The 27,937-nt window shown below is 41.6% G+C and overlaps 1 protein-coding gene and 1 long non-coding RNA gene across 3 annotated transcripts in view; one reads left to right on the top strand and one right to left on the bottom strand.

Moving 5' to 3' along the window:
- Positions 1 to 411: 411 nt before the first annotated feature.
- On the bottom strand, positions 412 to 8,459 carry LOC132345937 (uncharacterized). The gene is made up of 2 exons (XR_009495529.1): positions 7,704 to 8,459; positions 412 to 870 (listed from the first exon to the last, which is right to left on the bottom strand). It is a non-coding gene; the product is annotated as an uncharacterized lncRNA (long non-coding RNA).
- A 10,543-nt stretch (positions 8,460 to 19,002) lies between these two features.
- Positions 19,003 to 27,937, top strand: part of SH3GL2 (SH3 domain containing GRB2 like 2, endophilin A1) — a 227,212-nt gene continuing 218,277 nt past the window's right edge. Inside the window, 1 exon segment of one of the 2 annotated variants that reach the window (NM_001076840.2) lies at positions 19,003 to 19,184. In NM_001076840.2, coding sequence (NP_001070308.1) covers positions 19,140 to 19,184 — 45 coding nt within the window. In that variant the 5' untranslated portion in view covers positions 19,003 to 19,139. 2 annotated transcript variants of the gene reach the window in all.

Raw genomic sequence — 27,937 nt, 5'->3', positions numbered from 1 at the left:
CCATACGCCTCCAATACCAGAAGATCTCGCCACTCTGAACAGTTTTCCTAAGCATAAGAGTCAGCTGGGGTTGTGGAGAGGTCCTTGAGACACAGATTTGTTGTTCATTTGCTCAGTCATGTCAATTCTTTGTGACCCCATGGATTGTAGCATGCTAGGCTTCTCTGTCCTTCACTGTGTCCCAGAGTTTGCCCAAGTTCATGTCCATTGAATTGGGTGATGCCATCCAGCCATCTCACCCTCTGTTGCCCCTTTCTCCTCCTGCCCTCAATCTTTCCCAGCATCAAGGTCTTTTCTAATGAGTTGGCTCTTCACCAACACAGAAAAGAGGCCCACAGATAAGGCAAAGATAAGGAAATGCAAGCCCCCGAGCCCTGCTGCTCCAAGGCCTTTGACCATTGCGTTCTGTAGTTTGTTTTTTTTTTTTTTTTTGTAAAGAGGCCTTCACAATTGTGTAAGTTTTAGATTTCCTGAAACTTGGATCCACCCCTGCCATTCTGTTCTCTGTACTCCCCTGCTACTGAAGACTGGTTAGTGTTTATCATCAGACTTGCCAGTGGATTTTCTTGAAGAAGAGAAGTATTTTTCTGAATTTCTGGGCCTATAAAAACAAAGAGAAATGGTGAAGGCCTCATACTTCGGCAGAAAGCAGAGAACCTGTCTTTACCTGGAGATAATCTGGCCTGCATCCCTGGCGTTTGATTCCATGATTCCTGGCTGCATCTACTTCTACAATTCACGATTCCTTAGATTCCTTATAGCGGGAGCACTCTTATATACAGTTGTCGTGCTTGCTTCCTTCTCCATTTCCACAAAGACACATTTCAAGTTCATCAATCCTCATTTGGGATGTGGATGCTAAGGATCCCCCTGTTGGGAAAGGAAAAATAAAAGTGTTATCTGCCTATGGAAAGGCGTATTTTTAATAGAATGTCCTGGGGGGAAAGGACTACAACTTCTCTCTAATTCTTACTGTACATGTTAGCAGACATGGCTAAATGCTTTCTGAGATCTCAATAAATATTCATTGACATTGATGATAAAACATGTACAGATTAGAGCAAGGCCTCTGTTCTCCAGTTACCATCTAAGATGTGACTTTTCTATCTTGGTCACTGCTTGGAGCAGATTCTTTCATCCCACTACATTAAACAGTATGGAAATTCAAATATTTTTGTTGCAACAACACACTGTAACATTGGGAATTCATTCATTGCACGTCCCCCTTCCAAGATATTATTTGCTTTACTTTAGTATTTCTTCTGTTGTTCATAATGTTTTAAAGCCCCATTTTTCAGTCTCAAGATTGTTCAGGATTTGGTGATGCTATCTGTGAATATATTTATCACTCAGCAAGAGCCTGCCTCTGCTCCTCTGCAGGAATGGATGAGAAGTAACATGTATTACAGATCATTGGGAAGTAAGTCTTCCCTAGCCATTTATTTGAAGCTGATTTTAGCACTTTTCATTTGCACAGTCTCTTATTCGGCTCCTCTGTTTAGATAATATCTTAGGAAAAGGAAACACCTGTTTGAAGATGTGAAAATAAGACTAAATACAAACAAAAGGGCATGTTGTTGAATGTGGGCATTTGCCATATTTATTTTCTCTTCTTTCCAGTCTGAAGGTGAGGTAGGGGATGGGACTTATCACTCTGAGCCTGAGCCATTAACTATTTTTTCTACAAAATAAAGGGTTGAGAGCCTGTGTCCACTAGGTGGACATTTCAGTCATGACTGTGGAATTAGCTAAGTGGTTGATTATTTTAATGATATTAATGTCACTAAGTTAATTATTCAGTGGTTCCATGTCTTAGTTGTATTTTACCTAAGTGTCAATCTAAGTTTTTTTCTATTTTAAAAAAATACTAAAATTTTCAATACTGTTGCTAAGCACTATAAACACACTTCCTGATTCCTCTCCAGAGATTTAAAAAACCTGGTTTCTCTGTTAAGAGAATTGTTTTATCCTGAATAAAATTATTCAACAGATAAAGTCTTATTCAGCCATATCATCGATGGCATATTGTATTTTTTTTTTTTTTTGAACTTTGCTTTTAATCTATTATCCCTTGCATTATGCAGGAGACCAAAGCATCACTTTCTTTGTAAGTGAGTGTTTAGGTAGCCACCTGTGAATTTCAGGCCTTATTTTATACAATCACTGCATTACTTAAAGGCAGCCAGGAACATCTGATTCCAGTGACGGCTTACAAAGAAACTGGGTCAACCTTTTGCTAAGGTCAACTAGGAATGCTGAACAAAATATTTTTTATAAATCATCTTTAAGGCATTGGAGACTTAAGGCAATGAAAAATCACCAAGCCATAATCCCACAAAAAGAGGGAAATCTATGGTAGTAAATGGTTTTTGGAGCTGCTTTGTCTTGAGGAGCTTTGCAAATTCTGGAAAAGACAGCTAGAAGGCTCAAAAGTGAAAGTCGCTAGTTGTATCTGACTCTTTGTAACCCCATGGACTATACAGTCCGTGGAATTCTCCAGGCTGGAATACTGGAGAGGGTAGCCTTTCCCTTCTCCAGGGAATCTTCCCAACCCAGGGATTGAACCCAAGTCTCCCGCATTGCAGGTGGATTCCTTATCCACTAGGGAAGCCCACTAGAAGCCTGAGAGCTAAGCAATACTTTTAAAAACTTCCAGGGTTGAGGCAAACCAAAGTTGAAGTCTAAGGCCTGCCAAAGTCACCGTGGCAGGTAAATCCATGTTTTGGGTTGACATTCAGAGGGCTGTAAGGCCTGATAGGAAGTATGTAGCTTGGTAACCTCAGGAAATGCAGCCATTTGGGGATTATCTTTAGTATAAATGGTATTAAGGTGATTCTAGAATGCATGTGCCTTCAGATGTCTGAAAGAATCAAACCAAAATCTTGAAAAGGATCATTACAAGAAAGGAGAATAACAGGCCAACTTCTCTTATGAATATAATTGTGAAAATCTTAAGTAAAATATTATCAAATTGAACCCATCAATACACAAAAAGTATACTGTGCTTGTGTATGACCAAGTTGTATATTTCCCAGGAAATTGAGTTTATTTAGATATTTGAAAACCAGTGTAGTTCACTACAGAATACAGGGGGAAATGTCTTTTTACTTCAGTAGATACAGCCAAAATATATGATGGAATTCAACTGTGTTCCAAAGTAGTAATAAATCGGAATCTCTTAAAGTAGACTAAAAGCTACCTACAAAAACTAAAAGCATATGTAGTACTTAGTGAGTAATGTTGAAAATTCTCCCCTGAGATCAGGAAAAATAAAAATGACGCTTGCTATTACCATTGCTAGTCAACATTTTACTAAGGTCAGTCCTAGTCATGAAAAAGAAATAAGACTAAATTAGGAAGGGAGAAACAATGACCATTCCCAGAACACATGTTTATATTCACAGAAAAATCCCAGAGAATCTTTAGACAAACTATTACAATTAATAAATGAGTTTACTAAGGTCATTGAATTAAATGCTTAGTATACAAAAAATACATTGTATTTTTATATACTATCTCAAAAATCTAAATAATGGGAATTAGAACATACTTAGGAATATAATTGACAAAAAAATGAGCAAGATTGAAGCATAGAGAGATACAAGGGGGAAAAGGTCAAAGGAGAAGATAAAATATATGAAGGATATAGTGAAAAGGCCTAGAATATGAGAGGCTGTAGTCCTAGAAAGGATGTAGTGGAATTCATCCTCAGAGGCACAATGACCAAGAAATTTACCACACTGATGAAAAACATTAAGGCACAGATCAAGAAGTCCTACAAATTACCAACAGGTTAAATAAAAGAAATCCACAGCTATGCACATCACAGTTGAACTGCTGGAAACAAATGACAAGTAGAAAAATCTTAACAGCAGCCAGGGCTGGGGAGGAGTGAATACATATTACCCCCAAATTACAATTTGATGGCAGACTGACTTTGTATGAGAAATAATGGAGTATATATATGAAGTACTGAAAGAAAAAAGCTGCCAGCCTAAAATGCTATTTTCATCCTTAAGAATGCAAGTGAAATGAAGACATTTTCAGATGAACAAAGACTTAGAGGATTCATCACCAGCATACCTTTTCTTAAGAAAATACCAAGGGATATTTTTTAGGCAGAATGAAAATGTTCCCAGATGGGAGGTGGGAGAAGCAGGAAGAAAGGAAGAGCAACAGAAAGGGATGTTTATGAATAAATCTGAATGCAATTGGCTGTGTAAAACAATAATAAAAATATCTTATAAACCTATGTCAGGAGGCAGGTAAATGGAGTTAAAGTATTTTGGAGTTCTTGCCCTGTCCACGAGTGTGGGAAGAGCGCTGATAAACATTACATTCTAGTAAGTCAGGATTGCATGTTGCAATCTCGCTGGTAGTCATTAAAAAGTATAGCAAAAAGGGTTATCATTCTGAGGGTAAGAGTAGGCAAAAATGGAATAATATACACCGGGTCAATCCAAACAAGAAAATCAAGAATGAGGAAGATAAAGCAGGTGCAACAAATAAGATTTCACAGTAAAATGACAGTTTTAAACCAAATACATCAGACATTATACTAAATGTAAGTAGACAGATCAAATTAAAAGAAATTAATAAAGTTTTATATGACTAGGTTAGAAATATATGTAAGGTTCATAAAAGATACACCTAAATCATGAGGATGCAGAAAGGTTGAAACATAATGACTAACCAAAAGAAAATTAGTGTATAATATCTATCTTTCATCTATATTAATAGCAGATAAAATATTTTTAATCAAAAAGCTTTTGAAATAAAGGACATGATTAATAGATGGTTTTACTCACCAGAAATATATAATAAAGCTAAATTGTATGAGGCTAAGAAAGTAAATAAGGCAAAATTTGACAGAATGCAAGAAGAAAGAGGTGCATTCCCATTCATAGTGGGAAGTTTTCACACAACAATTTTAGTTATTGATAAACATAGAGACAAAAATCAATGAAGACATAGGGATTTAAAAACATAATTATCAAACCACCCATAGACATTGGGAACTGTACTCAGCAAGGGCAGAAATGTACAGTATTTCAAAAAATGCACAGCATGTTTACAAAATTTGACTGTATGCTGGGATCCGAAGTAAATCTCAACAAATTCAAAAGTTTCACATTACACGCTGTATGTTCTAAGTTCACCATGGAATTAAGTTAGAAATCAATTATAAAGAGATTTTTTATAAAATTGCCATGTATTTGGAAATTAAGCAATATACTTCTAAATAACTTATGGGTCAAGGAAAAAATAATAATAGAACTTAGAAAATATCTTGAACAGAATACATTATTACATACTAAAATCTGTGGTATACAGCTAAAACTGTGCTTAGTGGGAAATTTCTAGCTTTAAATGAAGTGGGGATATCTGAAAAATCAATGAGCTGATCATTTTTCATAAGAAGCTAGAAAAGAATATCAAATTAAAGTAAAAGAAAGGAAAGAGTAAAGATAACATAAATTAATGAAATGGTAAATATAAAATATAGAAAATCAATAAACCAAAAATTGCTTCTTTGGAGAAACTAATAAAATTAATAAATTCCTGCTGAGACAGATTAAGAAAGTGAAGTAAAAAATAACCAATTTCTGGAGTGCAACAGGAAACATCTTTTTAATTATAACTTACAGACATCAAATATAGGAGAATATAATAAACAACTTTATGTAAATATATTAAAAAATTTAGAAAAAACTTACAAATTCCATGGAAAAAGTAAATAAATTTGATATAGAAAATAAAATAGTTTTGCAGATATCAAAAATGTTAAATTTATAATTTAAAATCTCCCATAAGGAAAACTTTGGACCTTAATGGCCTTAGTGGTGAATATTACCAATCATTTAAGAAGGAATATTTTCAATACCACATACACTTTTTTAGAGAATAAGACAAAAGTGAATACACCTAACATAATTTATGAGACCAACATAACCTTGATATCCAAACCTGACAAGGACACTTTGGAAAAGGAAAATTATAGGCCAGTCTCCTTCTTGAACAAAGACAGATGGACTAATGGAATATAGAAACATTATTTGTGACATACATCACTGATACAGGCATTGATTCTAAAATATATCAAGATTGTTTGCAAATCAATAAGGAAAAGACAATCCATTATGGTCAGTAGATTTAAATGGGTATTTATTTCACAAAAGAAAATATTCAAATAATCAATAAGAATATGAAAAGATGCTCACTTCATTAGTAATAAGAGAAATGTAAATTAAAACTTTTGAGATACAACTGCATATTTACTAGAAAAGCTAGCCAAAAAGACTAACATTCCCAAGTTGCAGTGAGAATGTGGAACAAAGGAAGCTGTCAAACACTGCTAGGGAAAGGGTACATTTGTGCAATAATTTTTTCATTTGGCATTCTATAATAAAATTGAACATACGCTATCCTGTGACCGAGCAATTCTATTCCTGGATAAATCCCCAACAAATATGCTTGCATATGTGTGGCAAGAGTACCATATACAAGAATGTTCTCAGCAGCATTGTTCTTGATAGTCCAAAACTGAAAGCAGCTCAAATGTTCAATAAGAGAAAGGAGAAATTAATTCCTGCAGGAGATTCCTCTATAACAGGGGCCAAGGAGCTTGGGCTGGCAAAAGGACGAGTCTGAAAGTGCTCTTTCCTCTGGTGTAGACAGGTTGGGGTGGGGGAAAACTGCAGGAATATGGAAAGGATAGATGAATCTACATCAGCACTATCTGCACCACGTGAAAGCTTATCTTTAAGAAGCACCATTTAGTAAAAGGGCTCAGTGGTAAAGAATCAGCTTGCCAATGCAGGGGACACAGGTTTGATCCCTGGATCGGGAAGACCCCCTGGAGAAGGAAATGGCAACCCAATCCAGTATGCTTGCCTGGGAAATCCCATGGACAGAGGAGTCTGGTGGGCTACAGTCAATGGGATCACAAAGAGGCGGACACGACTTAGTGACTAAACAACAGCATCATCTAGTGAAAAATTCCCTAGAGATCATGTGCTCCTCTCCACTTGACCTTCCTCAAATTCTAGTCTTCATTATACAGGGCCATTAGAAAGTTTCATTCTTTTACGCAGTCAGCTTAGCTCCTGAAAGAATTTTCCAGATTGTACTTAGTCCTCTTCTCTCTGCAGGAAGAGAAGCCCATAACCTAGACACAGGAGAAGCAGACATCGTCTGTGGCAGAAGAAGCACAGCCGGTGGGAGAAGAGTCCTGAGAGACACACAGAGCTAGTAAGAATCTCTGCTCCACCTCTGACTGAATTTTTATTGTTGTTGTTCAGTCACCAAGTCGTGTCCCACTCTTTGTGACCCCATGAACTGCAGCACACCAGGCTTCCCTGTCCCTCACCATCTCCCGGAGTTTGCCCAAATTCATGTCCATTGAATCCAAGCATCTCCACAAAATTACTCCATCTGTCCCAACTGCAGTGTCCTCATTCATAGAATGGGGGAAAGAATCCATTCAACACATAGTTATATGAGAATTAATGAGGTAATGTCTTAAAAATGTCACACACAGAAAGATGCTCAAATAGTATCTATTACTATTTTCTGTTAATGGAGTCCTACTAGCATTCATTTGAAAATAGGTGGTTTGACCTTGACTCAGACCTTGTCCTCCCTCCCCACCAGCTACATTAAGTACCCCAAGAATGAGTTAAGTTATTCAAATCAAGCCCTACTGGACCAGAGAAGATGGGCTTATCCCCAGCTGAGCTGATCAGGGAAGGAATTTTTGTGTCATCAAAAGGCATGCTGATTCCCATGGACAGCAGCTGGAGTGGGAGGGGAGGAAAGAGGCAAAAAGAATGAGATGAGCCTTGGGATTCTCATTTGAAAGCTGGACTGTGATGGCACAAACAGAAATCACTGCCATCATAAGCTTCCTGTGCTTTGCTAGCCGGAGGGGATTTTCCTTGCTCGCTTGTTTCCTGTCCTCTTTAAAAGGACTTCTGTCTGTGCCAGCTAGTTCCTAGATGTCTGTATTTGTAGAATCAGAGAATGTGCACAGAAACACGAGCCGGATTCTGGGAAAGACAGAAGAATAGGGGCAGTGAAAGGAAAGAAAAGGCTGGGAGTTGAGGAAAGTGTTATTTGGAGTTGAGAACTGGACAAAGAAAGGAATTTGGGGAAGCAGCTGATGGTGTTTTCAGAGAACATTGTAGTGGTAGAGGTAATCAGATCATCACATATGGCAAATCCAGACCTGGAGCCAGCTGTGCATCCGTCACCACCATCTATTTTAGAACTTTTCATTATCCCCAAATAAAACCCCTCTTTCTAGCCATCAGCCCCAAACTCCCTATCCTTCCCAGCCCAAGGTAACCACTAATCTACTTTCTGTCTTTATAGTTTTGCCTATTTTTGATATTTCATGTAAGTGGAGTTGTACCATAGGTAGTCCTTTGTGACTGGTATATTTCATTGAGCATAATATTTCCAAGGCTTATCCATATCATGGCATGTATCAGCACTTCGTCTCTTTAATGCCAAATAATATTAACACTGTTTTTGAATGCTGAGTTTCAAGCCAGCTTTTTCTCACTCCTCTTTCATCCTCATCAAGAGGCTCTTTAGTTCCTGTTCACTTTCTGCCATTAGAGTGGTCTCATCTGCATATCTCAGGCTAATTGCATTCATGGAAATAGTTGAAACTTAAAATATATATATATCTCTCAGTGTGTACTTGTGTCTAAAAGAATTACATAATACAGTGTAGGTTTGAGTGCTCTATCATTTTCTGACTAGTAGAATTCTTAAGCAGAAGTTGCTGAAGTGTAAGGTACACCCACAGGCTAACAGTCCTTCCAGAAGGCTGAGGGGTGAGCTGGTGAACACTGAATCACCACTTCCATCTCTCCCCCAATGGTTTAATGCTTAAAGGTCAGAAGTGCTCATAAGATAAGTGGTTTACAAACATCTCCAGGTTTTCTTTAGGAAGATCTGTGAGCCCAAAGGGCTATCCAAAGTTACAGAGTAGTTCTGAATTTATAGTCTTCTATAGAAAGAAGTATAGTAGAAAACAACTATTCCAGGCAGAGAGAGGGGTGCCTGCAAAGACCCAGTTAGAGCCAGGAGTGCACAGCGAGGGATGTTTGAACATGGGGATTAAGCGCTTTAGGGAACAGGAGCCCCGCTGGGCACCTGAGGCTGGAGGCCTGGGGGAGGGGCCAGGTGTTGTAAGGCCCCCAGTGTGGTCTGTTCACAGTTAGGCTTCTTGATGCCATCGATTGCTCTCCTGCCTCACTGTTCCTGGCTTCATCCCTCCACACCTCTTACCACTATTCTGTCTTGGGGAAGAAGTATTCCTCATCTTTCTGTTTGGGCTTTCTTCCCCTCCCTGCTGCATCCTCTAGTAACTGGGCTCAAGGAGTCTTTTTGTCTCCACTGTGACTCTCAACTGCCATTTCCTCTCTGTTGTATGTGTTCATTGGCCCTATGCTTGCAGGCTGGAATGGGCTTTCCTTCTTCCTGTACTGCCCCTTCAATATTAAGGACATCTTTCTTTTTTTGGCTGCTCCAGGTCTTCCTTGCAATCTGTGGACTCTCCAGTTGGAGCTCATGATCTTAGTTGCCCCATGGCCTGTGGGATCTTAGTTCCCTGACCAGGGGTCAAACCCACCAGTTATAAAGCACATCTCCTGTGTTGGAAGGTGAATTCTCAACCATCAGGCCACCAGAGAAGTCCCTCAAATTAAAGACATCTTAATAATTGCTGTCAAAAGTTCTCCCTACTCTATTCAGTTCTATTCACAGGAAACTTTCCACGATCTTTGTTCTAAGGAGTTCCCTACTTGACAAATTTCCTGTGACTGGACCTTGAGAGAAAACTGGTATTCGTGACAGGGTGATGTATTCATGTTAACTTAAATGTTTGAAAGGCTTTTTTGAAATAGTGCTTTATATTTGATTCTTTGTCACTGAAGAAAGCCTTATATGTGTGGGCCAGAGAAAATACAAGCTGTAAAATTAAATAAAATCATCAATAATTTTTAAAGGGGAAAAATAAGTCACCCCAAATCAAAGATAAATGACCTATGTATAAACTGTTTATTAAAAATATAAAGTAGAATATGGCATTTTTAAAGTATATACAGCTGATAGAATATTAGTAGATTGTACTCCAAGTTCTTAGTTTTGTTGACAAGTTTTTGCTGAACTAAAGTTATGTTTTTTCTCTCACCTTGGCTTTTCTGTAATCAAGAGAATGCAGCCTTGAGATGATAGGGTGGGATGCATACTATACTAAGGAATAGCTTTTCTCTGCATGGCTAACTGGCTACTGAAATAGCAACAGAACTTGGCCTCTTTAATGCCATGTTTTAACAGGCTGACTAGCCAGAGCTTACATTCAGGGTTAACAACATGCCTTCAGAATCTCTAATGATAATGCCCATCCAGGAATAGAATAAATAAGCCAATGGTACTGATGCCCTAACAGTTTGCACTTAATTAAGGTTGTTCTTACTCCAGGAGTGGGCACTGCTGTCTCTGAGTACAGCTGCTTGGCATTTATTTACCAGCATTCAGCTGCCAGTTCCCAGGGGCTTGAGAGGTTCAGACCCTGGGCGGCCTGACACATACTAATCAAATAAACAGAAGATTTGATTTGAAAATCAGAAGGTCAGTGTCTTAGAGGGAGGCTTGCCACTTGCTGAAGGACTATATTCCTTGTCACTCAATCTGTCCACCCTTGTCTGAGAAGGAAGCTAATGCAGTGCTAAGCAGTCACTATAGTTGTCTAAATTGCTGTGTTTGTGTTGCTAGAGCTGAACAAGAACAGAGATTAGAACATTATTGCAAGGGTTGGAGGGGAGAGGGGATGTATATCACTTGGAGTTTGTTGATTGCAAATAACAGAAAGCAATATTGGTTGACTATGTCAAGAGCAATCTATTATTTATGTATCCAGATGTACAAGCTGGGTTTAGAAAAGGCAGAGGAACCAGAGATCAAATTGCCAACAAGCTTTGTATCATGCAGAAAGCAAAGGAATTCCAGAAAAACATCTACTTGTTTCATTGACTATGCTAAATGTTTTAACTGTGTGAATCAACACAAACTGTGGAAAATGCTTAAAGAGATGGGAATACCAGACCACCTTACCTGTCTCTGAGAAACCTCTGTGCAGGTCAAGAAGCAACAGTCAGAACAGATGGAACAACTGATTGGTTCCAAATTGGGAAAGGAGTACGACAAGGCTGTATATTGTTGCCCTGCTTACTTATCTTACATGGAAAATACATCATGTGAAATGCCAGGCTGGATGAATCCCAAGTTGGAACAAAATGGCTGGGGGAAATATCAATGACCTCAAATATGCAGATGATACCACTTTAATGGCAGAAAGTGAAGAGGAAATAAAGAGCCTCTTGATGAGAATGAAAGAGGAGAGTGAATAAGCTGGTGTGAAACTCAACATTCAAAAAACTAAGATCATGGCATCTGATCCCATCACTTCGTGGCAAATAAAAGGGGATAAAAGTGGAAGCAGTGACAGATTTCCTTTTCTTGGGCTTCAAAATCACTGCAGATGGTGACTGCAGCCATGAAACTGAAAGACACTTGCTCCTTGGAAGGAAAGCTATGACAAGCCTAGGCGGCATATTAAAAATCAGAGACATTACTTTGCTGACAAAGGTCCATATAGTCAAAGCTAGGGTTTTTTCAGTAGTCATGTACAGATGTAAGAGTTGGACCATAAAGAAGGCTAAGTGCCAAAGAATCAATGCTTTTGAACTGTGATGCTGGAGAAGACTCTTGAGAGTCCCTTGGACTGCAAGGATATCAAACCAGTCAATCCTAAAGGAAATCAACCCTGAATATTCATTGGAAGGACTGATGCTGAAGCTGAAGCTGTAATACTCTGGCCACCTGATGTGAAGAGCAGACTCATTGGAATAGACCCTGATGCTGGGAAAGATTAAAGGCAAAAGGAGAAGGGGATGGCAGAGGATGAGATGGTTAGATGGCATCACCAATTCAATGGACATGAGTTTGAGCAAACTCTGGGAGATGGTGAAAGACACAGAAACCTAGAAAGCTACAGTCCATAGGGTCACAAAGAGCTGGACATGACTTACTGACTGAGCAACAAGAACAACCATGGGAAGGTCATTGAGAACTCTCAAAATTACCATAACCTGGAGATTCAGGCTTAGGAACAGCAAGGGAGAAGCAGCTAAGGCCTTCAGCATGCTCAGTTGGAGAGAAGCAAGCTAGTTCCAGTCTTTCTGGACCTCTGCTGGATTTAGCTTTAAAAATTTCATTTGGATTTTCAAATTGCCATCAGACCATATCTAATGTTTATATTTTCTGCATAGAGTTGTGAAAGTAAAGATAAGACCCTGCACTCAAAGAGTTAAGAATCCAGCACTACATATCAATATGTAAAACATGTTATACCCAGTTCACGGCAGAGATGCCCAATTAGGGCTTTGAGGTGTGACAAATGAAGAGAAGATATAGGGTTAGAAGGATGGGGAAAGACCTCAAAAGAAAGGCTCTGGAAATGGCATTGCAGATGGCAGGATTTTCCTAGGGAAATTGGAAGCATTTCAAAATGGGTTGCAAGTAATAAATAGAGACCCAGATGTAAGAGCCTAACATGAATCACATACTTGGTGAAGTCCCCTCCTCCTTCTCTCATGATTGAGTTTATAGGGTTTACTAAATGAAGAGAAAAGTTCTGCAGGGAGAGGTCCCTGTGCTTTGAAGGGAGGAGGGCTGTGTGGGAGAGAAGCAAAGGTTGGAGGGGAGAGAGAGAGACCCACACCTTCCACCTCCAAGAGACAGAAATGTGTATCTGATGGGGTGTGGGTGGTGGGCTGAAAGCATGGAGATGAATGTGGCCTTTTTCTGATTTCCCGCCTCTGGGAAAGGCTCAAGAGCCCTGCTGATACTGGGTGGGGGCCCAATGCTACTGGCAGCAGCCAAAGGCACAGATTCTTAGGTTAAGTGCCACCTGCTCAAGAACGACTGTCTGCGTGCTGCACAACGCAGGCTTTAATACAAGGCTGCTGGGTGAGTATGGTTGGACATCAGACGCAATGCGATAAGAACACAGCGCCAGCGACAATTCAGTCTTTCACTCGTTCATCCCCATCTATATTTATCAACACTGATGGGAGTCTCTGGCTGAAACTGAGGCCAGATGCTGGAGTAGAAAAAGTAATAATGATTACGTCACTTTCTTTCCTTGCTTTGGTTTGCCCTTCTGTTAAACAAAAAGCTGGAATTTAATGCCTTTGCATTGCTCTGTTTCTTGTGCTTCATGAGCTTATACGTAAAGGTAAAGTCGGGAGTAGTTTATCCTGGCCTGGGCCAGAGGAGTGGCGTCAGGGCTGAAGGGCAAAGGATGAGAAGCGCTGCTTGTCCTCTGCCTGCTTGTAATGAGATGCCCTCTGAAAGGGGTCAGGGTTCAGCAGCTCTGTGCAAACTAGAGATCTGGTATTTGCCAGAAGCCTTGGCGTAATGCAAGGAGAAATAGTGCATGAATGATGTGATGGAATTATTGCTGACCATGAATTTCCTGCCCAATTAGTGAGGTGAGCTTGTGTGGGGTTTCTTTTAATTGGAATTTCGCAAAGCAGATCTAGGTTCATTTACTATTTTACTTTGATTTGATCTCAAGAGAAGGGAGGGCAGCATGTTGAATTACAATAACCTTTTGTAAAACAAAGTTCTTCCTCACTGACCTTTGATTCCCCTTTCTTGCTCTGTGTTTCTGCATTTCTCCGTAAAGCCTCTGTGGGGCTTCTCTGCAGAGAAGGCAATGGCACCCGACTCCAGTACTTTTGCCTGGAAAATCCCATGGACGGAGGAGCCTGGTAGGCTGCAGTCCATGGGGTCACTAGAGTCAGACACGACTGAGCGACTGACTTCACTTTCACTTTTCACTTTCATGCATTGGAGAAGGAAATGGCAACCCACTCCAGTGTTCTTGCCTGGAGAATCCCAGGGACAGGAAGCCTGGTGGGCTGCCGTCTATGGGGTCGCACAGAGTCGGATACAACTGAAGCAACGCAGCAGCAGCAGCAGCAGCAGGGCTTCTTTGCAACCAAAGAGGGCACCCAGGTTTGAATTTTTTTCAATGTCTAGTGCATTTTCTCCTCCACATTCATGTCACAATAAACGTCTGTAAGTTTTCCAAACTGCTAGTGTGGGAACTCCTTGGGGTGCAGTGTACAGTCTGTGTCTTGGTGGTTCACACTATATTCACCCCTGTACCTCCTATCAGTGCCTGCTAGAGGGAACTCAACAAATCTCTTTGAAAACATCTTAAAGGTCTTTATGGGAATAAGCTGTGGCTTCAATAGAAATCCTGGCTTTACATGAAATCCAGAGGGTGTCTGGGGGAGTTAACCATGGTTTCAGAATGATTTAAAGTCCTTTCTCCCACAGTAGTTCCTTTGAAGGACAGCGGGATGAGCATGCTAAGTTGGTGGATGAAGACTCAGGGAAAGAGAGAGACTTGGTTTTGCTACATTTAGGATTCTGTCATGTACTCAGAGTTCTGGGGCGGTGGGTGGGGAGCTTTTTCAGGGCCCCCTTCTCACTGTTCACATTTAGAGGCAAGAACTCACACATCCCTAGGCCCTTCCTCTTTGTAGATTAATTGCTCTCTCTCACTCTCTTAGCACCTTCCACCGAGTCCTATCCTTTTCTGAACATGTTCCATTGCTCAGATCAGGAACCAGGAAGGAAAAATCAACTATAAAATACATGTATTATACAAGTAATGGGAAAACATTACAAAAATTGGGAGAATAGAGAAGAAAGTTCATTCCTAACATCTCTGCTCCAGCCCAGGGGTTTTCAAAGTGTGGTCCCCAGACCAGAATGTTAGCATCACCTGGGGACTTGTTCAGAGTTAGAAATGCACACTCTCAGGCCCCACCCAGACCTAGTGAATCAGAAATTGGGAGGTGGATCAGCAGTGTGTGCTTTAACAAATCTTTCAGGGGATTCTGATGCTCAAGAGTTTGAGAATGGCTCTGGCAGCACAACTGTAATGAGCATTTTATGGCAGCCTTTTCATGAGTGTGTATTTGTATATACCAGCTTCATCAACTGTTAGGTTACAAAAGCAGCCATTGTAATACTCTTATCTCTCTAGTCTAGAGCTCCATCTAGTCCTGCAGTGAGTCCAAACTTCTTCAGAGTTTCCTAGAATCAAGCCATAGATAACAGACTTGTGTTATTGTTGGGGGGAGGGGCAGGTGGGAAGGAGAGGGTGGGACCAATCAAGAGTATAGCATGGAAACATGTACATTACCATGTGTAAAACTAGATAGCCACTGGAAATTTGCTGTATAGCGCATAGGGCTCAAATCCGGTGCTCTGTGATGATCTAGAGGGGTGGGGATGGTGTGAGAGGTGGGAGGGAGGTTCAAGAGAGAGGGGATGTATGTATACCTATGGCTGATTCATGTTGATGTATGGCAGAAACCAACACAATATTGTAAAGCAATTATCCTCCAATTAAAAATAAATGTATTAAAAATATAAATAAATACATTTAAATTAAAAAAAAAAAAAAAAGAATCTAGAGATCACATGGTGGGCCTTACAGACATGAGTAAATGTGCCCTAGGCAAACCACTGCTGGGACCTGATTAACCTCACATTACTGGTTACTGGTTTGTCCTGGGTGCTGATGGATCAGTAGCCCCACTTAACTATCATCAGGACTTGCATCTTTCCCTGTGTGATGTTCTTGTGAAACATGGACTGTCCCTTGCTCTGAGATTCCTTTAGAATTTCCTATGGCTCCCCAGAGCTAACTGTGAACTATCTCTAGTTCAGTTCAGTCGCTCAGTCGTGTCTGACTCTTTGCGACCCCATGAACTGCAGCACATCAGGCCTCTCTATCCATCACCAACTCCCCAAGTCTACCCAAACTCATGTCTATTGAGTTGGTGATGCCATCCAACCATCTCATCCTCTGTCGTCCCCTTCTCCTCCTGCCCTCAATCTTTCCCAGCATCAGGGTCTTTTCAAATGACTCAGCTCTTCACATGAGGTGGCCAAAGTATTGGAGTTTCAGCTTCAACATCAGTCCTTCCAATGAACACCCAGGACTGATCTCCTTTAGGATGGACTGGCTGGATCTCCTTGCAGTCCAAGGGACTCTCAAGAGTCTCCTCCAACACCACAGTTTAAAAGCATCAATTCTTCAGTGCTCAGCTTTCTTTGTAGTCCAACTCTCACATCCATATATGACTACTGGAGAACTATCTCCAACTGGTAAGGAAAACACAGGGTAAGAGGTCAGGGTAGGATCAGTACCTAAAGTCACCCTTCCTTCTGATCCTCAGGCCTTGTGGTTGAGTCTGCTCACTGCTTCAGTGAGGCTACAAAGAAGAGAACACACCTCCCCAAACTTCATTGAGGCTTTTGTGAGAACATACAGGCCACTTCATGGACATCTAATGACAAAAACTAAAATACACATGTCAGGAAATAGCAAGTCTCCCTTTCTCTTCTGAGAAATGGGAAAACATTTTCTCTTTTGTGCTAGGGTTTTTCTCTAGGTTTGTCACAGTAACCACCCTAGACTCAGTGAATCGAAATGACTCAGGTCTATTCCTCACTCATGCTAAATGTCTTTTGAGACCTTGCCCTGCTTTGTCCATACTCTGGATTCTGATTGACAGACCACAACCACCTGAGATACTCTTAGGGAGGGGAAAGGGCTTTGTAGCATCTTGTTCCAACAGTTAAATTCTCTACCAAGAGGTGACAGTCACTTTCCTCCTTAACCCACTAGTTAAAACTTGTCACAGCACCCCCACTTAACCACAAGGGGTTTGGAAAATGCAATTCCACCTTGTATCTGAAAGGTACATAAACAGCAGGAATGACTTTCACTTTGGAGATCTGCTCCTTTTGCCCGCTTCACTTGGCAGCCTGGGATCAGGAGTCCATGCGCTCTTGTTGGTCTGTGACCTGCCACTAACTGCTTGAGTCTGCCTTTATGAGTTTCAATTCACATTATCAAGGGCTGTGATCGGTAGATCAGCTGATGTACAGGATCATCTGTTCACCCTGTGCCCAAGCGGCCTGGCTGGAAGGGTGGGGGCGGGGTCTGTGGTTCCTCCCAGGTGGCAGGGGTTGAAGAGATGATGCCAGGCATCCTCAGTCCTCCTATTCTGCCATGCTGTTTCTTACTCTTCCTTGGCAGTGTCTCTCACCTTGGCTTCTGCCGTTCTGGCCTTTTCTCCTTATAGCTTTTGGTCCCCACATGGGGACACAATTCAAGTTCTTCTCTATGTGCTTCTTAGTCCTAGAAAAAGCAGATCAAGTGGTTAATGACCAGAATACAGAAGCCAACTAGTGCTGCTCTACCAATTCATCCAGTTACAGCAGAGTTTTAAGTTTTTTTTTAATTTGGTAAAAGTCACATAATATAAAACATACTATTTTAACCATATCTAACTGTACAGTTCAGTGGCACTGAGTACATTCACATGGTTGTGTAACTCTCACCATCATTCATCTCCCAAGGTTGTCACCTTCCTAAACTGAAACTCTGTCTCCATTAGACACTAACTCCCAATTCCCTCTACCCTCCCACTCCTGGCCCCTGACACCTACCAATGTACTCTCTGACTCTATGAATTTAACTATTCTAGGTAACTTGTATAAGTGAAACAGTATTTGTCAAGTTACAGTGGTTTTGCTTTAGCCCAATCATGTATACTTTGTTACATATGCAGTATTTGTACAACTTGATTCATGCTTTTTTACATTATGTAATACTTATTTAATTAATTTAAAATATTTATTTATTTATTTGGCTGCCATAGGTCTTCATTGCTGCTGGAGGACTCCATAGTTGCAGCGCTTGGGCTTAGTTGCCTGATGACATGTGGGATCTTAGTTCCCTGAACCTGTGTCCCCTGCATTGGAAGACAGATTCTCGGCCACTGGACAAGTGGGAAGCCCCATTGTTTATTTTAGATTAGATCCTAAATCTACTGTCATAAAGGAATGTCATGCTGCTGCTGCTGCTAAGTTGCTTCAGTTGTGTCCGACTCTGTGCGACCCCATAGACGGCAGCCCACCAGGCTCCCCAGTCCCTGGGATTCTCCAGGCAAGAACACTGGAGTGGGTTGCCATTTCCTTCTCCAGGGCATGAAAGTGAAAAGTGAAAGTGAAGTCGCTCAGTCCTGTCTGACTCCTAGCGACCCCATGGACTGCAGCCCTCCAGGCTCCTCCATCCATGGATTTTCCAGGCAAGAGTACTGGAGTGGGGTGCCATTGCCTTCTCCTAAGGAATGTCATAGTCATATGTTTTTATAACTGTAAACAGAGGATTAAGTGTTATTACTGTAGTAATATCCGACTTCAAGTCTATTTACCTGACCAGCTTTAAGGTTTAACATTTTTTTCATCTTCTTTTTAAGTCATCAAATTGTGACAGATCTAGGGAAAAAAAAAAAAAACGAAAAACAAAAAACCCAGCATTGGTGGCTTTCCCCAGCGTTAAGGAGGCTTAAGGGATAGTGAAACCAGGACAGTGAAATGTTTTCTGTGAACAAGCAAGCAAGGAGCAATGACTTATTCATTACCCCAGAGAGAACACCACTCCTTTCCAGGCTGCAAAGAGGGCAAGCTCAAAGGGCAGGAGGGTTGGCTTAGGCAGCGCCTCTGCGGCTACCTGGAAGCCAAGCAAATCACCTGAGTCTTGCGGGTGCCTGGGTTGCCAACCTGCAGCCACCGCTGTGCAGTCCGCGGGGCACGAGGACACTTTTCCGGGGCTGAAGAATGCCCTTGGCCCTCTGAACACGCTGCCGGCCGGTGTGGCAGAGCCAGGTGCTGTGGCGGCTACCACTGCCCAGGTAGCGCGTGCCGCAGCACCTGCCTCACCAACCCCGCGCCCGGGGCGGGGCTTCCCGCGTCCCCTTTAAGAGCCTGCATCACCCGCCCCTGACGTCAGGGTGTCTCTCCGCACGAGCCCGCGTCCCGCGCAGCTCCGCGCCCCCGCGCCCACAGCCCCGGCGGCTGCACGACGAGCGGCGGCCTGGACAGCGCGCCGTTCGGCTCGGTCCTCCCGCCCTGCTCCGCCGCCGCCGGATCCCTGCACCGCAGCCGCCCGCGCGTCCTCCAGCACCATGTCGGTGGCCGGGCTCAAGAAGCAGTTCCACAAAGCCACTCAAGTAAGGCACTAGACAGGTGCGCCGCGGGGCGGTCCCGGGAGGAGCCGCGGGGGGCGCGCTGGGCGCAGGCAGCCGGCCGGGAGCCTGGGGACCCCGGCCCGCGCCGAGCCCTCCCGGCCTCGCCCCGCATCGCCCGCCCCGCCCTCCGCGGCAGCGACCCGGGCATCCCGGAGCTCCGTCCTCCACCCCCGGCTGCGGGCGGCGCTGCGGGCTTCCACCGGTCCCGGGCGTCCAGCCTCCTCGCTCAGAGCGACGCCCCCGCATGGCCCAGCGCGGGCGCCGCAGGAGGGGGCCCGGGTGCCCGGGCGGCGCGGCGGGAGATTATGTAAAGTCGCCTCTTCCCTGGTGACCTTGCGGTGTCGGTGCGCCCGGCTGTCCCGGGATGTGCTGGCACGAGAGGTGGCCCTCCCTCGGGGTGGCTGCGGAGATGCCCGCGGTCTGCGCTCCTCGCCTGTGGTCTCGGAATCCCTCCTTCCACAGAGTCCGCGGACTCCCAAGGAATGGGAGGTTGGGGCTTCCTTCTGGGAAGCTCATGCATTAACTTTTCCTTGGAGAACTCGGTTGTGAAACTCCTTTGAGGCCAAGCCTCGACCGACAGCAGTCTGTATGCCTTTAATTTCCCATGGGTTTTGCAGCCTTAACATTACCAAATCATCATGTATTTCAACGTATTATTTTTAGCGAGCCTTTTATGTTTTGGATGTGCCCATCTTTATGGGGTTAATAAACTGATTATAATAAAACTTATTTTAGATTCTAATCATTTAAGTCTCGCTGGGCTGAGTTGAAAAGTCATACATAGGAAAAATAAGAATATACTTATAACGTGACCTATTTCTTATATAATGAGTATGGTTACCGGTTTTTTTTTTTTTTTTTTTTTTTAAACCCTCTGAAACAGTTCTAGTTTAAGAGATCTTAAGCTAAGAACTTTGTTGCTTTCTTTAACTATTTCTCCTAATTTAGCCTTAAATATTTTTTCATAGATTTGCCCATAAGTAATACCAAGCTTTCTCATTATTTTGTAGAACCTCAGATCTAGTGAGGTTTTCTAAGGCTGCCACAATAACAGTTCTATTGTAAACCACCTCCAGAGAAGGTGAGGGTTATGTTTTACAGAATTTTGGTTAAGTTACGGTGACAGACACGGTGTGAAATTCATCCCCTGTGTGCTCATGTGCCATCTTCGTCATTACAGACTTGCCTTTATAGAACCTGTTATATTTGTCAACTTGAGAAATGGAGAAAACTAAGACTATTTTGGTAAAAAATACCGTTAATGTAATTTTGCTTTATCACCTTGGATCTTCCTGAGACCTCTGTGCCAGAAATATTTGCAAGTATAAGTGCATTATTGATGTAATTTGGAAGGCTTCTAATAACTGTGTACTTCACATTCCTTCAGGGTTACAGAAGCAGCATATATGCTATCCGTAAATTATCAGGCAGAACTTCGCTGATGTCACTAACCATTTTTATTTCCGGTACTTGTCATTTCTATAAAGCACCCTGATCCCCCTTACCCCCAGCACCAAACTGACCAGCACCATGCCTTTTTTCCACTTTGATGCTGAAGACTTCCTTTATAAACCTTGGTGTCCTAAAAGGCACTTAAGAACCTTGACTTTGGAGTGGGAAAGGCTAAAGATTGACCCGTCTCTGCTGTCTGTGACCTTCAGCAAGTTATTTAACTTTTGAATCTGTCCTTGCTAGAATAAGAACCATTTCTTAGAATTGACATAAGGACAAATGAATTTGTAGAACACACATAGAAAGTGTTCAATAAATTATTATTAAAATAGTTTTATTAGTATAAAATACTGATCTATATTCATAATAATGAGACATGAGGAAATCCTAGCATCTAGGATTTCTAGCTTTGCTGCCTTAACAACAACAACAACAAAATAATCAAGCCACTCCATTCTAGCTAAGTTATGTGCAACTCTGAAGTTTGGAATAAAAACTTGAATTGTGATATGAAGGAACTTCTTAGAGCCTTGGAGGAGGTCTGTTTGTAATGAGATGAGATTAGTGTCTATCACACTGAATCCAGACACAGAATCACTGTGTCATTTTCTTTCTTTTTCTTTCTTGCTTTCTTTTTTTACTGGAAAACCTTTCATTTTAAAGGTGAAGTGACATGCAATCCCTTGTCTATAACCTAATGTAGCACAGTCTTAGAAAGCCCAAGGCAAATGTTTTTCTTCCTGTGCATGTATGGGCATTTTCAAGGGCTTTTAAAGCCAGTGCTAATGTTTACATGTGACAAAGATATTAAGGGAAATGGTCATGTTCTACTTTTAAAGCCATGCCTCCCTCAACCCCCTTTCCCCCACCATACATTCCATGTACCTGATCTTCTGTACAGAGAAAACTTTAGACCTAGAATTACTTCCTTTTGAGAATGGATATGCTAGATTAGATACACTGTGTTTATAAGTGAAAGGCTCCACTTCAGGAGCATTTCTCTTATTTCTGTGAAATCGAGCATTTTGCTTATGTTTGTGAGGGATGATATTTGCATTAATAAAGCAGTATAATTTTTAGTGTTTACCCACTGACTGGAAACCTGACTAGATGTGTCACCACTGTTTTCTTGGTTTGGAAGTGATTATTTCTGCCTTGTTGCTGACAATTATTTTCATCTCTGTTCTTTAGAGGTTAAAAAATGCTTTTGCCAAATAAATTTTATTAAAGGGGAAAATCCTTTAAGCTTGAGAACATGTTAAAATAGCAAAAATTAATCATCTTTTAAACTTAAATATACTTTATTACTTAATTGCTCATAAAGATATAATTTATCATGCAATTAGAATAAATAAGATACACCTTTCTAAAACTATAAAATAGGGAAAATAAGCATGCATTATTCTACTTTTGTGAGTTTTATGCATATTGAAATTTCATTTTAGCAACAGTAATGCCGTCCCCCCCCCCCCCCAATTGTTGGTTTAAACCAGCAGCAGATTAGGTAAAAATAGCTCTCCAGTTCCAATTAACATGCTGTTCTTACAAAATCTGTGCTTTAAAAAAAAAACATTATCAAGCATTCGATAGGGACATAGCTTGCTGTACAGTGAAGGTTCTTCAGAGTAAAATTTTAGGTTTCTGTATTAGTTTGGAAAGTTGCAACTAAGTGTCACTTTGTATCAACAATGAAGTTATCAGTATTTGAGTGCCTTTAACAACATAAATTTATTGTCTCACCCTTTTGAAGACAAGGTGTCATTTGCAACAAAGTATCACAAACTGAGTGCCTTAAACAACATAAATGTGTCAGACACGACTGAGAACTTCACTTTCACTTTTCACTTTTACCCTTTGGAGAAGGAAGTGGCAACCCACTCCAGTGTTCTTGCCTGGAGAATCCCAGGGACGGGGGAGCCTGGTGGGCTGCCGTCTATGGGGTTGCACAGAGTCAGACATGACTGAAGCGACTTAGAAGCAGCAGCAGCAACACTTCTGCAGATAAGGTGCCGGGGTCAGTAGGGCTTTGCTTCCTCTGAAAGCACTAGGCAAGAATCTGTCCCAGGCCTTTTTCTTAGTTTCTGGTGGTTTGCTGGCAGTCTTTGGCCTTTCTTGATTTGTAGACACATCACCCTGATCTGTGCCTTCATGTTCACATCGTGGTCTTCCTGTTTGTTTCCCAATTTCTGTCTTTTGTGGACACCAGGACAATAGGGTGGGTTGGAAGTCCAACCTACTTGATGGGTATGACCTCATCTTAGATAATTACACTTGCATGACCTTATTTCCAAATAAGGTCACACTCAGAGATACTGGGGGATAGGACTTTAACATGTGAATTTTGGGGGTGGGCATAAATAGTCCATAACAAGTCCTTATTTTCCTAAAGTATTTACAATTTTCTTCTAAATATTGTACTTGATTCAACATAAAAGGACAACTCACTCTGTAAATAATAACTTTTTATTACATAAAAAGAGATATGGTGGTTGGTGGTGGTTTAGTCACTAAGTCGTGTCCTACTCTTGTGAGCCCATGGACTGTATGTAGCCTGCCAGGCTTCTCTGTCCATGGGATTTCCTAAGCAAAAATACTGGAGTGGGTTGTCCTTTCCTTCTCTGGGAGGATCTTCCAGACCCAGGAATTGAACCTGGGTCTCCTGCATTGCAAGCAGATTCTTTACTGACTGAGCCACCAGCGTAGTCCAAAACGAGATACACTTTCTTCTTTTTGGGCTTTGCTGGTGGCTCACATGGTAAAGAATCTGCCCACAATGTGGGAGACCCGGATTTGATCCCTGGGTTGGAAAGATCCCCTGGAGAAGGAAATGACAATCCACTCCAATATTCTTGCCTGGAGAATTCCATGGACAGAGGCACCTGGTGGGCTACAGTTCATGGGGTTGCAACAAGTTGGACACAATTGAGGGAGTAACACTGGCTTCTTTTCAATGAGTTTGGTTAGTATACATACGTAGCATATTTCAAAAGGATAAAACATATTTGATTAGCCTGTGTTAATTACATATGATATAGCCTGGTAGTAATTATTGTCACATTCAGATTTTTCAACTGGAAACATTTAATTACATTGGTCTTTTGTACCTTTCTGTTTTAACTAATTTCTTCAGGGTTTCATCGCATTTAAAATGCTGTGTTTTATAGATGTTTTCTCTGGAGAATGTTACATGAATCTGTTTATGCATTTGTTGATTCAGCAAGATTTAAAACTGGTTGTTGTTCAGTCGCTAAGTCGTGCCTGAGATTTTGCAACCCCATGGAGTGCAGCACTCCAAGCTCCCTTGTCCTTCACTATCTCCGAGTTTGCTCAAATTCATGTCCATTAAATTGGTAATGCTGTCTAACCATCTCATCCTCTGCTGCTCCTTAAAACTTAAAAGTACTTTAAACCTGGTTAAAGTATTTAATTAATTAGCTATGATTTTATCTGAGTGAGGCTCTCAGTTCCTTAATTGCCTGCTGTAAGCTGTAAAATCTCTGCTGCTTTCGAAATCTCAAGTATGGCTCATCTCTATTCCTGCATCCTGTCAGTTTCTTAGCCTGTCAGAGGACCTGTTTATTTCCTGAAATTACGCCGCATTTTATGTGTGCATTTTTCTGCGGGAGAGTGTCCTTAGCCTACCACCAGCTTTTTAAAGGAATTCCTAGTCCCTAACTTTCTTCCTCCTAGAATAAAAAATACATTATAAGAAATTGATTATGTCATCAGGAGAGAATGAAGTGGTTCTTACAATACCTTCCTCTATTTCTTTCTGTCTTTCTTTTTTATTGGGCTTTAGAATGTCTGATCAAAAGGCAGCTTTCTCTGAGTGAATTTTAGGGGCAATCATATATTTTTTAAAAAATTTCTAGAGGTGTCAGAATTGAATGGGATGTTTGTGAGAGTGCCATGCTTTTATAATTAGGATAACTTGAACCATGTTTTTTAAAAAAGTTGTTAGTGAGCTCTAATTTCCTGATTGTTTTTTGTAGTTGTTGATGTTCAGTCACTAAGTTGTGTCTAACTCTTTTCAACTCCATGGACTGTAGCACGCCAGGCTCCTCTGTCCTCTACTATCTCCCAGGGTTTGCTCAAGTTCATGTCCATTGAGTTGGTGGTGCTATTAATGTCTAATCCTCTCATCCTCTGCCACCCCCTTCTCCCTTTGCCTACAATCCTTCCTAGGGTCTTTTCCAATGAGTTGGCTCTTCCCATCAGGGAGCTAAAGTATTGGAGCTTCAGCATCACTCCTTCCAGTGAATATTCAGGGTTGATTTCCTTTAGGATTGACTGCTTTGCTCTTCTTGCTGTCCAAGGGACTCTCAAGAGTCTTCTCCAGCACCATGATTTGAAAACATCAGTTCTTTGGCACTCAGCCTTCTTTGTGGTCTGACCCTCACAACTGTACGGGACTATTGATACACTTGCCAAATGGGCCTGTTGAGTGTTTTAACTGAATGTGTTGACTGAGAATAATTTTGCTTGAGACTGAGATTCTTCTTCTTTTTTAAAAATCATTTTATTTATTTTTATTTGTGGCTGTGCTGGGTCTTTGTTGCTGTGTGAGGGCTTTCTCTAGCTGTGGTGATTGGAGGTCACTCTCTGGTTGTGGTGTGCAGGCTCCTCAATGCCATGGTTTCTGTTGTGGAGCACGGGCTCTGTGGTGCTGGACTTCATGTGGCATGTGGGCTCAGCAGTTGTGGTTCCCAGGCCCTAGAGTACAGGCTCAAGAGTTGTAGTGTGTAGGCTTAGTTGCTCCACTTGCAGCCTGTAGTATCTTTCTGGACCAGGGATGGAACCTGTGTCTCCTGCATTGGCAGGTGGATTCTTTACCACTGAGCCACCAGGGAAGCTCCTGAAATGCTTTGTGATTAAAGTGTTTGTTGTTGACATGGTTATATTTATGCAAGGGCTCCCCCTACCCCCACAGCGATTCCTTAATGCTTTAAATTGAGTTTATATGAGTATTGGTTTCAATCTCCTTGGAAAATTTAAAGTACCTTCCAAATTAATTATAAATACCCTTGAAAATGGTAAGACTTGGTTGGGTAAGGTGGTGACTGTTTTGAGAAGAAATGTGATTTTGGAGGGAGGACTTTATATTGGGCTGCTTCCGCTGGCAGAGAAGATTCCATTCTGCAGAGCCCTTGTGCTGCATGAAGGTGTCTGGAGTCCCGGGCTTTCTTTAGAGTGGGCAGTTTGAGGAAGTGAGCAGAAGGGAAGACTGTTGATAAGTGAATAATGAGAACAGTGAGGTTCAAGAGTAGCTCCAGGGTTCAGAGTGGTTGGGCTTTCCTGGGATGAGTAGTCCTTCAGATGGCCAGATAGGCAGGAGAGTAGGGGGAAGGAAATCAAAGGATGTCCGTGCCTTTCCTTTTTCCTCTTTTCTGTCCTTTTAATCCTTTGTGCCCTTGTTCTATTTTTTTTTTTTTTCTTTTTTTATGTGATCAGTTGAGTGTGGACTTAAGTGGAGAACAAGGAGGTTTAGGAAAACAAAGTTTACTATACTCACAGGTCCTGGAGAGAGAGAATCACTGCACACTGAGAGGGGGCCACATGGGCGGGGGACCAGGAAAGTGGGTTCAGCCCAGCAGGTGGAGCCAAGAGAGGAGACCCATGGACAAGATGGACAAGCACCTTTATGGAAGGTCAGGATGGAGTACACAAGAAAAGGCACGAGGGACTCTCCCCGATTCACGAGAATGTTACTAGGTCATGGGCAGAGAAAGGACCTTGTAGTCGGGCCCGGCTTATCACACGGGTGCACTTAGTCACCTGGGTGGGGTGCTCACAGCTTGAGCCTGTGGGGATATTGAGGGAGCAGGAAACAAAATATGAAGTTTTAAATATTTTATGGTGCAACCTCTCTCTTTTTTTTCTTTGTGGTTTAGATTTTCTTTACTTCCCTAATCAATTTGAGCCTAAAGTTTAAGAGTGATTTATATGGTCTATGATGGATAATAAAGACTAAGAAGAGAAATATGTATAGCCGTAACTTTTAAAATACCTTGTTATGAGACCCTGCCAAGTGTTCCTGCAGACTATCAACAAAATATTTTCAAATGATATGGAAACCTCAGCTGAGTCTGATGCTTTGGGAAATAACTTTACTATTTATGAAGATTTTATATCTAGTACAGCTTCTATATTCAGAAATGATCTTCTTGCTTTGCTCTAAACTCTCTCCTCCAATTATGTATGGTATGATGACTGTGGAGAAGCTATCCTTCATTCTTTAGAATCATTCAGCTCCTAGGAAATTTGCTCAGAAAGATGGGCTCAATAAAGGACAGAAATGGTATGGACCTAACAGAAGCAGAAGATATTAAGAAGAGGTGGCAAGAATACACAGAAAAACTGTACAGAAAAGATCTTCAAGACCCAGATAATCACAAAGGTGTGATCACTCACAGTCATCTAGAGCTAGACATCCTGGAATGTGAAGTCAAGTGGGCCTTAGGAAGCATCACTACGAACAAAGATAGTGGAGGTGATGGAATTCCAGTTGAACTATTTCAAATCCTAAAAGATGATGCTGTGAAAGTGCTGAACTCAATATGCCAGCAAATTTGGAAAACTCAGCAGTGGCCACAGGACTGGAAAGTCAGTTTTCATTCTAATCCCAAAGAAAGGCAAAGCCAAAGAATACTCAAACTATTGCACATTTACACTCATCTCACACGCTAGCAAAGTAGTGCTCAAAATTCTCCAAGTCAGGCTTTAGCAATACGCGAACCGTGAAATTCCAGATGTTCAAGCTGGTTTTAGAAAAGGCAGAGGAACCAGAGATCAAATTGCCAACACCTGCTGGATCATCAAAAAAGCAAGAGAGTTCCATAAAAATATCTATTTCTGCTTTATTGACTATGGCAAAGCCTTTGACTGTGTGGATCACAATAAACTGTGGAAAATTTTGAAGAAGATGGGAATACCAGACCACTTGACCTGCCTCTTGAGAAACCTATATGCAGGTCAGGAAGCAACAGTTAGAACAGAACATGGAACAACAAACTGGTTCCAAATAGGAAAAGGAGTATGTCAAGGCTGTATATTGTCACCCTGCTTATTTAACTTATATGCAGAGTACATCATGAGAAACGCTGGGCTGGAGGAAGCACAAACTTCAGATATGCAGATGACACCACCCTTATGGCAGAAAGTGAAGATGAACTAAAAAGCCTCTTGATGAAAGTGAAAGAGGAGAGTGAAAAAGTTGGCTTAAAGCTCAAAGGTCAGAAAACTAAGATCATGGCATCCAGTCCCATCACTTCATGGCAAATAGA

Source organism: Bos taurus, chromosome 8 (genome assembly GCF_002263795.3).
Source record: "Bos taurus isolate L1 Dominette 01449 registration number 42190680 breed Hereford chromosome 8, ARS-UCD2.0, whole genome shotgun sequence".
Lineage (NCBI taxonomy): Eukaryota > Metazoa > Chordata > Mammalia > Artiodactyla > Bovidae > Bos > Bos taurus.
Note: the sequence above shows the minus strand (reverse complement) of the source record. Positions and strands in the feature narration are given on the sequence as shown.